Source organism: Patiria miniata, unplaced genomic scaffold (assembly GCF_015706575.1).
Source record: "Patiria miniata isolate m_02_andy unplaced genomic scaffold, ASM1570657v1 HiC_scaffold_9, whole genome shotgun sequence".
In the NCBI taxonomy this organism is placed as follows: domain Eukaryota; kingdom Metazoa; phylum Echinodermata; class Asteroidea; order Valvatida; family Asterinidae; genus Patiria; species Patiria miniata.
Window position 1 is genome coordinate 8,062,345 of NW_024037076.1, and position 13,680 is coordinate 8,076,024.

Genomic DNA, 13,680 nt, shown 5'->3' on the forward strand with positions numbered 1-13,680 from the left:
GATGTAACTGACAGGCCGGGAGGGGGTGGGGACAGTCGTGTTTTTCCGTTACTCTCGAGGACGAGGCTTTGTCTTATCCTCTTTTCCTGTGATGTAACACTTTCTTGTAGACTAACCACACACCTTTACTCCTGAGGAACACCCTCAAGAAAAGACGAACTCCCGAGGACAACAAAGAATCTGGTGTTCTTTTTTTGTGTGATCTGGTCTCCGAGTGTGTGTAAAACATGTACATCCACACATGCCCACACGTTTGTTTATGGTGTAAATCAAGGATTTATTTTTGTTCCTCTTCCCTTTTCCTTTGTTTGTACCCTAACTTTTTTGCAACAGCTCTCACTGGTTTTGTACATGTTTTCTAATCGAGGTCATCCTCGATTTGGTTCCTGTCCTCGATTCACCGATGATGTTGCTCGTGTGTGTCCTCGATTTACACCATAAACAAATGCCTGCAACTAATTTGTGTCCCCATTCTTTGGAAAAACACACACCCCCCCCTTTATTTGGGGTAACTATTGAGCCTCTTATTAGTGAAGTACATAAAACGGTGCATCATTGGTTGACCATATTTTTGAAGACATTCGCTTTAAGTAGCGCAGTAAGGAATTATTCAAAGATAAATTGTAAAAAAACAAAACCTAAAAAACAAAACAAACCAAAAAAACTGTTTAGAAAAAAATGGATTGCAAAAAATTGCAAATGAAGGTCGACATTTTTCCACAATGCACTGCAGGCAGGCCGGCCGGCCAGGATTTAATTTCTTCATCGAACTCTGCAACTTCTCTTTACAGTGGATCTCTCGATCTGTTCAGTTCAAAAGCATATTTCTGAAAGATTGCACTTACTGGAAAACTTATCAAGGAAGATTGTTAGAAATTCCTCTTTTTAAAATTGTTTATTTTGCTGACCTCACTTTTCCCAAAGCATCCATTCCAAAATGTGACGAGTCCCACGGTTGGAAGAGCCACAACGGCAAGTGCTACCAATTCTTCTACGATTACCAGACATGGCAGACGGCCCAAGACACCTGTTCTTTCTACAAGGATGGCCACATTGCGTATGTCAAGAGTCCCGAGGATCAAGCCTTTCTGGACGATCTGCAGCTCATGCATGGCTATTCCTACTGGATTGGCCTGCAGGTAAGTGTCAGCAGGTGTTTTGACACTACGGGCTCCGTGCGCGAACCACAGAGGGCTTTTTTTGACCGCTTTTGCCTTGGGAGTCCCGCGGACGGGAAACACCGCATGTGCATATGGCTTGCTCGCATATGCGAAGGTCACATGACCTATTTCATTCTGAATGTGCCCAAAGCACAATGTGAAGGGCAGCCTTCAATATTGACTGTTTGCGAGGTCAGCGAAGTTTGCGAACTAACTTTGGTCCTTAGGGTCCGTGGAGTGTGATGGCCTAGCGGTTAAGAACACCGGACTCACGTTCTGGTGTTTCAGAGGCAACAGTGACGTGGGTTCGAGCCCGCCGGCGGACACTTGTGCTCTTAAGCAAGGCACTTAACCATTATTGCTTTGTCCTTCGAATGGGATGTAAAGCCGTAGGTCCCGTGTGTTGTATAAATGCACGTAAAAGAACCCAGTAAACACTTATCGCTAAGAGAAGGGGTTTGCCCCAGTGTTTCTGGCCTCCTGTATAAACTCGCACGTGGAGTATTTAGGAGAAGAGCCAACCAAGAACCAAGAACCTTAGTTACCAGCCAACAGCAAGCTCTGCAGGTTCGTTTGCATCGTATGACAATGCACCTTTGTTACGCTAATTTGCTACAGCTGCTGAGTTCGCGGCGTATGCGAACCTATTGTACACGGAGTACTTATGGCCATCTATCAATGCTCCGGTAATAAAATTCAAGTTTTTTTTTTTGCATCGGCGGTATTTGTTAAACGAGGAGCAAAGCGCTGCGTTCCCGAATATTTTCCTGAGATTTGTTTTTGATAGTTGGCAAATTTTTCGGCACATCGTTTGTTAAATGTTGAATGTTAAATGTTGACAAGTCGAAATCAATTTCCTGTTATCGGAATGAGGAAAGAGTTCCATACTGGGCCTCCACTCATATTCCCTGATATGCTGAAAAGTACCAAAAGTTGTAAATCTGATGAAGAAACACTATTTAAGGAGAGCCAACAATTTTAAAATACTTAAACTTTTTCTGTCATGGCCCATAGACTTAGTGCAGGAGGTCTGAGTGGTGGCCCAGTATGGAATTCTTTCCCGGAACGAAAATTCCTTACCACAAGTTTCTTGGCCCTTGGGGAAATATTTCAACTTCACACCTTGTGGTATTCATCAAGCACAAAGACTGCAACAACTGATTATATTTTCAGGAAGCATTTTCCGTTAAAACACAAAGTTATTTGTACGAACTGGACTTTTTATATAACTAAGCACCGATTGTTCTGATACCGAAAATGTATACTTACCGTTGAGGGAGTACAAATGCACCGAGCCCATCATCTCACCTACGCGTGTTGATAAATCAACGTGAGTTTCCGTGATGAGCAGAACAAGGTCAATCAAGCATGGGTTGACAAGGCATACCTTTCAAATTTAAAGAGGTTGTGGAATGCTCGAAGACATTTCCGTCATTTTTCGGGTATATGTAGCCTAAGGTGTGATGAAATAAAAACGACTATTGTTTCTGTCATAAAATGAGTACAAAAGGTACTTTTGAGAGCTGTTTTTCAAGTCCTGTCATGCCTGTTTCGACCCGATCGTGCAATTTGTGTAAAAGTCGTCGTTGCGGGCAGCAAAGAAAACACACTAAATCGTGACGTAATAAACAGGACTCCCGATGCAGAGTAGCATAAACGAGTCCTGTTTATTACGTCACGATTTACTGTGTTTTGTTTGCTGCCCGCAACGACGACTTTTACACAAATTGCACGTTCGGGTCAAAACAGGACCTGAAAAATAGCTCTCAAAAGTACCCTTTGTACTCATTTTATGACAGAAACAATAGTCGTTTTTATTTCATCACACCTTAGGCTACATATATCCAAAAAATGACGGAAATGTTTTCGAGCATTCCACAACCTCTTTAAACCATTTTGTATATGGCTGCACCATAGAGTTAGGATTTTCTATTAGGAGCTTCTGAACTTTGGTCTTTATCACTGTTTGATTATAACCATTTTGGAGCTATGTTGGAGTCTTGCTAGTGTGGAAGTGGTTTCTGAATATCAGATGGTCAGAATATAAGCAAATATGCTGTTTTGTGTCTCATTATTTTCTAATTCTCTTCATTTTTGTTCTGTTCAAAATACAGGATGGTAGCACGAATGGTGCATACCAGTGGTCGGATAAAACCAAGTTTGACCTGACCAACGATTTCTCCAATTGGGAGACTGGCCAGCCAACGAACAAGTACGTGGATGACTTGGGAGTCTTTCTCTAGAAACTACCTCTCAGACAATTGTTGCACGTAGGATTTGGCATTGCCATTGGGGAAGGGGGCATAAAATGAAAGGATGTGAACAAATTCTTCAATAACATTCCACAACTTTTTAACAAAAACAATTGAAATTACCCGTGTCCATGATGTCCGAGGACGGTTATTCAGGGGTATAAGGAATTGGTCTGAATTGTGATGACAATGGTATATCACATGCATAGTCACCTTCTTCAAGTTAGTTGATTCACTTTTGTTTATATTATTTTTCCAATTTTTTGTTTTAGTTGGTATGGTAACGAGGGTGATTGTGGGAATGTGGACACATCAGGACATTGGACCATAAGCAAATGCGACGACATGATTGATTACGTTTGTGAAATTCCTGAAGGTAAGAAACTTTGCTAAATTGTTTAATCCTTTACTTCTTGCAATTGTTTCCATTGTTTACTTATGCCAAGCGGCAAAAGAACGGTTGAAAGAATTTGTCAGTTCAGCGAAAGACATCGCGTAGCTGGCAATCGGCTGAATGAGAACGTGTCCCGGATGCTGATTTCGGGTGCAATTCAAAACATTACTCCACAACTTTTGAATTGATATCGAGATCCTAGAATATTGTTTTTTTCCTGGAATATGCAGCATCCACAGAGCTAAAATTTCATCAGGTTAGTTGTTAAGCACCCTTCTTTAGATTTTGAGCACTTTTGTCGCTTCAAATGAAAGAAATGCACAAATGACAAATGATCTACTCTACCCTTAAGGCGTTAAGTGGTGCATTCCCCTCCCTCATATCTGACTTTGCACAACCTTTCCACCCAGACGTGATAATCTCCACTCTACTCACAAGTCACTTCGTATGGAACGGATGTAAAATACCAGTAATCATGGGGAGATCGATCCCTCCAAGTGGCATTTTCCAAAGTCTGGAATGCTCTCCCTCCTGAGTTACAACAGATGTCTTCTCTTAAGCGAATTTAATTGGAACTGAAAACTCACTTGTTTCAAAGGCATTTTTGTGTAAAACTGTAGACATTTGACGTTCAGTGCATCTGGGCCCAATTTCACAGTGCTGCTAAGCACAAAAATTTGCTTAGCACAAAAACAGTCTGGCTTATAAAAAGGTTACCAGCCAAAACTCCATGTGATTTTCATGCTAAGCAAACAACAGCTGAATACTAATCACGAGCAATATACATCACGTGGAGTTTCGGCTGATAACCTGCTTTTATAAGCCAGACTTTTTTTGTGCTATCGGTACTCTATAAGACTCTGTTATTATTATTATTATTATTAACCGTGCGAAGAGAGAAATAGTTTCAGAAATAGTTTCAGAAAACCTTTTGTTTCTCTTTCTCTTGTCTGTTTGTTTGTTTGTTTGTTCTCAGGCGCCTGTGCTCCTGGGTGGTATCTCGTCAACGGAAACTGCTACCAAGTCAACTCCCAAACTCTGAGGACCTGGACCGATGCCAAACAGTATTGTGAAGCACAGCTGGCCTTTCTGACCACCATCAAATCGTAAATATTTTGTTTTTCCCTGTAAAACAGAATTCAAGTATTGCACTGTCAAATATACAGTATCAACATTCAAAACTTTTTTTTTTTAGCATCTCAAAACAATCAGTTTATTTTTCTCAAAGGCTGTTTCCTGTTTTTTTTTTAAAAATTTAAAACTTTTTTGACCAAATGAAGAATCCATATATTAAGATATGATGAAAAGAATGAGTTTGTTAGAAAACTTTGTAGTTTGTAGTGAGTGAAGCACATTCCCCTTCAAAACTGTTGGACCCCGGTGAAAAAAACAAAAAGCAAAAAAAAATCCTTTTCAATTTAAGTTATGAGAATGAAAAACTACACTGATTTTTAAATTATCAGTGGTTAATCCCTTTGTAGAAGAGTATAAATTCCTCTGTCCCAAATGTTTTGGGAGTTTTGAAAATTGCTTCGTTTGTGCCTTTCCAAAACATTCTTCCCTCATTAGTGGACGATGTTTGGTGCATCTCTACTGAATGTTACCGTTATGACTAAGCTAATGGCAATCAAACAAGATTCTTTTTTTTTGTTGAATAATAACTGTTGATGGTTCCATTCATTATAAGAGAGGTTTTCTTCTCATATTTTTTTCTCTTTTAATTACTGCTTTTCTCAGGGATGCAGAGAACAACATGATCAAATCTTTTCTGAGTGATCTCAACAGCCAAGGCATCAATGAGCTCTACATTGGGGCTTCAGGTTGGTTGCTGAGCTCAAAAAAAGTTTTTCATTTGACAGATAATCAGATAATCGCTAAAGAAGAGAGTACATAAGCTGACCTAGTTATAACAATCGATACTTTCTGGCAGCTTTTTAAACAATAAAGCCATATGCCAAACTGCTATATCAGATTAAAAACCAGCTGCTGCAAGGCCATTCTCACGGCCTGATGAACAGAGATAATAATTGTGTAGCGCTTTGAAACCTTCAGTGTAAAACGCTACATAAACATCACATTGTTATTATTATTATTAATTACAACTTTGCTACCTTTTCAGGCTGACAAGTTATATACACCTGGCACAGGTGTACTGTTTTTATCAAACACCCTGCAACATAGGTGGCAGAGGTGGGAGGAGAAGGAAAAGGGGGCGTGTCCTTCCCCCAACCCACCATCACCCCTGTTTGAAAGTTTCCTCCTTTGTCTTCCCCCTATTAGACCACAAGACGTTGGACCACAAGACCATTATTGCTCTGTAACCCCCCCCCCTTCACCCCCAGCCTGCTCCCAACTGACCGACTATCATATTCCGTCTCAATCATCTTCAGATCTCGAGAAGGATGGCACCTTTGTCTGGGTTGACGGCACGTCTGCCCGCTCCCCGTACTCCCACTGGGTCAGTGGTCAACCTCCAGACACCCCAGATCAGAAGAAAGACTGTGCTTACATAGACACCGGTTTGTACCCGATTTGACATTCAGAAATGAAGTTGAATACAAAAATAAAAGTTGAAATCTTCAGATCATTGAATAAAATTATTATCTGCCAAGTTAACAATGTTCAGTAGGGTGTATACAGGCTGAGTCAAAAAAAGCGGAACCCAAACCCAAAATATATTTTATATTTAAAAAAATATGTAGCACCAAACATAATAATGAATGGGAAGCCAATTTCATAAGCCACTTTTAGATGAATAAATGACTAAAATTGCTCAATCCGTTCAAAGACTGTCACCATTTAAACGCAATGACCCTAAAACCCGTTTCTCCAAAGTAAAAAGGAATTTATTGTGTATTCTGTTTGGAACAACAAAGAAAATGACACAGAATACTTGCTTCAATAACTGTCAACAAGGCTGTACACAATATATTTATTAACAACCCTGGTTAGGCAAAAAATATTATTTATGAAACCAACTTTTTTCTTACAAAACGGGCCTTCAAAAGGACTTTGTTGAATTTGTTTTACTTTTAAACTGAGGTTTTATCGCTGGTGATGTTTGAAGTCAATTGTAACGATGATTCTAGAAATCCCATTTTTGGACGAATGAGGTTTTAGGGTCATTGTGTTTAAATGATGATCTCTTTGAACGGATTGATCAATTTTCAGTAATTTTTTTTCATCTAAAAGTAGCTTATGAAATTTGGCTTTCCAGTCATTATTATTTTTGGTGCTACATATTTTTTTAAATATGAAAAACATTTTTGGGGGTTTGGGTTCTGTTTTTTTTTTGACTCCTCTGTATGAATAGTGGCAAGTTAAAAATCAGTTGTCCAAGTCCATCCATATGCAAGACCATCTATATAAGAAACACATTTGACCCAACCAAACTAGTGGAGTTAGCATCCACAATGCAGTGTCAGCCATTTCTGTGGACTGTTTTGGGATCTGTTCCAAACTAGTGGATTTAGCACCCACAATGCAGTGTCAGCCCTTTCTGTGGAGTGTTTTGGGATCTGTTCCAAACTAGTGGATTTAGCACCCACAATGCAGTGTCAGCCATTTCTGTGGACTGTTTTGGGATCTGTTCCAAACTAGTGGATTTAGCACCCACAATGCAGTGTCAGCCCTTTCTGTGGAGTGTTTTGGGATCTGTTCCAAACTAGTGGATTTAGCATCCACAATGCAGTATGAGCCCTTTCTGTGGAGTGTTTTGGGATCTGTTCCAAACTAGTGGATTTAGCACCCACAATGCAGTGTCAGCCCTTTCTGTGGACTGTTTTGGGATCTGTTCCAAACTAGTGGATTTAGCACCCACAATGCAGTGTTGGCCCTTTCTTTGGAGTGTTTTGGGATCTGTTCCAAACTAGTGGATTTAGCACCCACAATGCAGTGTCGGCCCTTTCTGTGGACTTTTTTGGGATCTGTTCCAAACTAGTGGATTTAGCATCCACAATGCAGTATTAGCCCTTTCTGTGGATATTTTGGGATCTCTTATATTCATTTTTTTAAATTACATTTTTAAATTTTGATATTTTTATAGCGGACAGCTTAGATTGTGAATGGAGAGCCGGGGATTGCTTCATGTTGGGAGCCTATGTTTGTCAAACCAAAGCAGGTAACTCCATCATCAAATCATATTAACCCTAATATTTTTGCTGGGATGCAACCTCAATCCTGCAATATCCTCCAACTGCCTCTATGTAAAAATAGCATACATTCCCAATCCTATCCTGCAAAATCCTCCGTTATGTCTTGAATGTGGTCCTTGGAGGGGTGACCACCGCCAGCAGTCACTGTCAATATGTTGAGGCAGAGCCAGTGACATCCTGGAGCAGTGCGGAGGATTTCAAGTGTAATCTAGGCCTAAATTTATGCGCGGCTGAGCATTAACAATGGCCCAAGACCTTGACACAGTGCATTCTCCGAAAATCAGCAACACACTTTTTGCCATGTAGCCTCAATCCTGCAAAGTCCTCCATTTTGCAAAGAGGACTTTGGAGGATTTGAGAAGGTTAGGGTTACTTATCGCCATTTGCGAGTTAGCCACGCCCCTTAGACAACCCTATGAAATTTTTGTACGATAAGTTTTGTTTGTCTCACATGTTGCGTGTTCTCAGTACGTCCATCTGTATATCATGTGATTGGACAATATTTCACAAGCTGCATTGATGCGATTCTGACGCGATAGGTCGGCCACAGAGATTATAGTGAACTGTAATCATGTCTAGAACCAAGGCAGCCACAGTTCAGACTGCTTTGTCTATTTCAAGGAGACCATAAGTACAGCCAGAAGCAGGTATAAACATCGGACCCAAACTCTGATGAAAAAACTGTGGTGGGGCAGGGAGGGGGCTGTTGGCAAAAATCAACAATAATTTGAATATTCCCAAAAATGTCCTCAGTTATGTCATTTGTTTCATCTTGTCTTTCCTGTACAGGTCACAAAGTGGAGTCCGTGCCTTCAACTCCCAGTAAGTTGAAGAACCCACTTATTTTGTTTTATCGAGATGAACAGTACAGATTTGAAATTACTGCATAAATTACTTGCTGTGACTTCATAAATTAAGGTTTGCCTTTGCGTTCTCATTGATGGTAAGCCAGCCTGTACTGCTTTCTCTTTTTCTTTGTTTCCTTCGGACAGTAACTGACCACTGTGACGGGCCGAGTTGGGATCTGCACAAAAACTACTGCTACGAGATTGTCCTGACGTATGAAAAGTGGGCCGACGCTGACACAAAGTGTAAAGCACTGGGTGCCGAATTGGTCAGCATACATAGTGACGATGAACAATCCTTCATGTCGGGTGAGACCATGAACTCTGACAGTATGTTTCATTTGTTGTTGATGTTGTTGGAAGTTGCCCATTAAAAGGGTGAAAGCAACTTGAGGTAGGGCTAAGGAACTAAGGCTCCCTTTACACAGGGCTGCGACCTTTGTACCACCTATGAGCGACCCAAAAAATGGTCAGGACGCTCAATGGTCGCCTAAACCCAGAAAATCCTGTTTCTATGTAAATGCAATTTTCGGGTATTTTTATGTCAAGCTACGAGCTACCTGTGCATCCACTGAGCCACTTGCCTGCCTCCCCTGTGCTTCCCCTGTGCTTCCCCTGTGCAACCTACGGCAACCAGCGCCGAATGGAGGCACAGCGATTGCCACAGTCATCGTTTAATGCACGCTATTGGTTGGCTTAAGGAGGCACAAGGGAGGCAGAAGCATATCGCCCAGATTGACGGTAAAATTTGCAACAGAACGAATCTATTACGTGGCGACCATTGGCCGACCATTGTGCATCCTTTCTGCAACCACGGCAATGCTTGTGTCTCCCTTCTGCCTCATTTGAGCCACCTTTGAGCAACCAACCTCCTCGGCGACCTTTGTGCGACTGTTTTGAACATGTTCAAAGGTTTATGGCGACCATGGCGTCCATGGCAATGTCTGAACATCCTGTGTACCTTTGAATGACCTAGGCAACCATTCGTGCCTCCTTTGAGCCTCCAACGGCGACCTGGCCAGTTTTAAGGTCGCAGAAGGGAGGCCCAAAGGTTGCAGCCCTGTGTAAAAGGGGGTCTAAGCCAGACACGGGTGTTGCTAACCCTGTACTCCAAAAGCACACCTGGGCGGTGCGGTTGATTATGGTGTACAAGTACCCCTTCCACTGTGAGAGATTTAAGGATATCTGAGTGCCATGGAAGCCGTGTGCCCAGTTTCAGATCCTCTGCAAAGAGCTTATAGGTTTGTCCACTGTCAAACAAAAATGAGCCAAGCAGTAACAAAACACTATCCATCTAACAAAACCTTAACATTGTCCATCTATTTCTACTTTGTAGTCCGTATCAGTGTGATGAACCAACGTGTTTGGATGGGACTGAACGACCAAGCCACAGAAGGGACCTTTGTCTGGACGGATTCGACAAACGTAATAATTTAACTCCGTCTAAATAATACTTGTATCAGCTTAACGATTTTGGGTTTCTGACTTAGGAGATTGCGGTTCAGTATAGGTGTGGGCAGGATCGCTTTAGCCGATGTAAACATCTATCCATTTGCACACCAGTTTTCATCGGTTGTGATGAGTTACCATTTATCAAATGAAGGTTTCTTAATGATTCTGGATCAAGGGATGTAGCCACAGCTGAATCAAAGCCAATGATTGGTGAACACTCTCACGGTAGTATTAAGCTACCAAATAGGCCTCTGTACTAATGACGTCACACTTTGTTTACATGTGCACTTTCCTATGGAGCCAGTGGGGGCCCACGGTCCACTGAGCACCATAGGAAAGTACACATGTAAACAAAGTGTGACGTCATTAGTACAGAGGCTTATTATAACGCACACCTTACTCACTTGCAATGTTACAATATTAAGTAAAGAGGTGACAAAGTCTGTCACAAGTCAATGTGGCCCATCAGGCTGGCATTTATCTCCGGTTTCCTTGACGTGAACCGACTGAGAATATTTCTGTTCAGCCTGGATGGGATGCCAGTCCATCGCAGGTTACTCCCCAGCTGATGCCAATACCCATTTTTACTCCTGGGTTAAAAGAGGCAAGCTGGGGTGAAGTGGCTTGCCCAAGGACACAACATTGGTCAGCAGGTGGATTTGAACCCCTGACCCTCTGATCATGAGTCACTACAATGTACAATATTACAATAAGTCACAATTTGTGCTACTCCGGTATCCAACCCTCATTTCAGGATAATTCTTTACGGATCACAGTACTTGAATAATATCCTTATACCCTGTTCACATTTGACCGATGGAAATATAGATTTACGACTTGAGACACCGCAGAATGAAGCTTTATTCATTTGCTTTCAGTTTGATTACAATAACTGGGCTGACCCCAACGCCATCGGGAGTGAGGACTGCGTGAGCATGGAGGGCCACACCACGAGCTACGGGCTGTGGAAAGCACGCAACTGCGACGAGCTGAACTACTACGCTTGCAAGAAACCGTCAAGTGAGTCAGCTGAGCTATTGAGTCAAAAAAAAAAAAAAATATAAAAAATGAAAGAACTGAATTTATGTCAAATGTACACAGCTTGACCACTCATAAAAATTTGAAAATCCCAAGATGACCACAGCAAAAATTCCCAAGATTTCCCAAGATATCGGCATTATGTATCAAAATAGCAGCATGGACCTTATTTTTCTTATGAATGGGGCGCACAATTAACATTTTGCACATGTACAATCCATACTTTCTAAGCTCTCTCTGTAATAAGCAAACAAATCCCACAGCTCAGCGAAACGTTCCCAAGACCACGCTAAAATTCCCAAGATCTTTGGGAACAATCCCAAGGAGTGGCCACGCTGAATGTACACATCACATTCAATGTCATAAAAATCAAATATAAAATAATAAATTTTATTCCAAGTGAGAGACAGACTTTATTTTCCGTCTAACTCTTTTTTCCCTTTTCTTTTGCCCAATTTTAGTCAAAGGAACAGCAGCCCCCCCTCCACCACTGCCAACAAGTAAGTCTATTCTAAAAAAAAAACGTAGAAAGGAAAAGACAATTTGTTTGAAAGGGCTCATGTAATGTAATTTTTTAATCCTTGAAAATGCACCTTTTTGTGTCCTATTTTTGTGTGTTTGGCCTTTTGGTATTTTATGCTAATAAAAATTTGCATATTCAGGTTCGCGTTCCGATCTGACAAATAATAGCAACCGCGCTGCAGACACTTGTGCGTGCTTCGCCGAATAAAAAAATGAAAATTTTCAACGGTGCGTCTTAAGAAGCGCAGTTTTCAATAATATTTACAAAAAAAGGGATGTCAAGTACTTTTCACACACAAAGGGTAGTAGAAAAATGCACAAAATTTGTTTTCAAGAAAAATTCATTGCACGGACCTATCCAGATGTGATGAGGCTAACGCTCAAATGAATTTTAAAGAAACGCTAAAATCCGTCATACTGACTTGTTAGTATCCACCCCCAATAGCTAAACCTATTATTATCGAAACACAACTCATCATGCCTGCAACGTACATCACAGCACCATAAATTTGTATCATTGTTTTCCTCGGGGTGTAAAATCTGTAACTGGCAATTCATAAGTGTCACACTATCCAGCTTTCTGTCATTGTAAAATTTGCCTGGAATTTCTCATTTCCAGGTACATTTTTATTGAGTTAACCAGTTTGCGCTGGATGACTTGTATACACGCAACGGTTTTACGGTATTCGGAACAGATGACGGATAAACATGCAGGGAGTGAGGCCAGATATATCTGTCAGTGACCCGCTTCCAGCGAGCGAGGCCGGAAAAGTGTGCTGCTCGCAGGTGATGGCTTCAACCCGCCCGGCATTGGGGTTGAGTGAAAAATAATCCCGCGCCTCGTTCCGTTCTTGTCAAAATATTCCCAGCGTTAACTGGTTAAAGCAGCCCAGTAGCGCACAGTGTGACAGGTGCATACGTTTCCGACACACAACAGAAAGTGGCTGTGAAATTTGTTTGAAATGTCTATTTAGCAAGCAAAAACTCTTTTTATTTTCTCCTTTTCAGTAATTTACGACTCCCGTTGCGGCTCAGGCTGGGAATTGGACAAGAAGTCCGGCAAGTGCTACTTGTTTCAGCCGTTTGAGAAAGTCAACTGGTTTGGGGCTCGCTACGCGTGTCGCCTGCTGGGCGGTGATCTCATGAGCCTGACAGGGAATGACGACTTGGCCTATGCTACTAGTAAGTTGGGAAATAGCGAGCTCCATCTAAACTATGCAGAGCGTAACACATTGTTGTAGTTGAAATACTTGTGATGGATTACAAGTCCTCGCAAGTCATTTGCGAGGGATTCCGTACCAAGTCAATCACAAGCTATTCCAATAAGCTGTGACAAAGGTAGGCCTGGGCGAGTCGTGGATTTTTCTACTCGAGCACTCGCAAAGAAATTACTTTCAAGTAGTCAAGTACTCGCGTGTAGTTAAAAAAATTCCCAGAAAAGCAGAAAAATGACATATAACTAGTATGACGGGATGTAACTACAAGCAAATAGCATGCAAGTCGCACCACATTCTTCAGCACTGAGATATCCTAACTGCGACGTTTAAAGTCATTTTACTTGAATTTTTGACAAATGGAATCCTAGGGAGAGAGAGCTGGAGGGAGTGATTCCCTGTTTGCAGGGGACGCATTAAGCCGTGAACCCTAACCCCTAAATTGGTACTGCTTCTATTCGCGCCAGGACGAGAACTCAAGAAGATGACAAACCAGGAGTAGAACAACAAGTAGCATGAACTACTCCTGAGTACTCGAGTAATTGAGTTACTCGCCCCGCGGTAGACCAAGGCATTCCTTTGTTATTGGTCATCCCCTGTGTCTTGTGACTTGACTTTAGAATTGTCTTGTGATTTACTTGTGACCGGA

The 13,680-nt window shown here is 41.5% G+C and overlaps 1 protein-coding gene across 1 annotated transcript in view; it reads left to right on the forward strand.

The window, feature by feature from the left end:
- Window positions 1-13,680, forward strand: part of LOC119720569 (lymphocyte antigen 75-like) — a 68,728-nt gene that overhangs the window by 188 nt on the left and 54,860 nt on the right. The window contains exons 2-14 of the mRNA XM_038190285.1: window positions 925-1,139; window positions 3,275-3,372; window positions 3,685-3,788; window positions 4,783-4,912; window positions 5,544-5,626; window positions 6,197-6,325; window positions 7,852-7,926; window positions 8,750-8,782; window positions 8,953-9,114; window positions 10,142-10,230; window positions 11,136-11,277; window positions 11,757-11,795; window positions 12,826-12,999. Coding sequence (XP_038046213.1) covers window positions 1,107-1,139; window positions 3,275-3,372; window positions 3,685-3,788; window positions 4,783-4,912; window positions 5,544-5,626; window positions 6,197-6,325; window positions 7,852-7,926; window positions 8,750-8,782; window positions 8,953-9,114; window positions 10,142-10,230; window positions 11,136-11,277; window positions 11,757-11,795; window positions 12,826-12,999 — 1,291 coding nt within the window. The 5' untranslated portion in view covers window positions 925-1,106. The remainder of the gene's footprint in view (window positions 1-924; window positions 1,140-3,274; window positions 3,373-3,684; window positions 3,789-4,782; window positions 4,913-5,543; window positions 5,627-6,196; window positions 6,326-7,851; window positions 7,927-8,749; window positions 8,783-8,952; window positions 9,115-10,141; window positions 10,231-11,135; window positions 11,278-11,756; window positions 11,796-12,825; window positions 13,000-13,680) is intronic.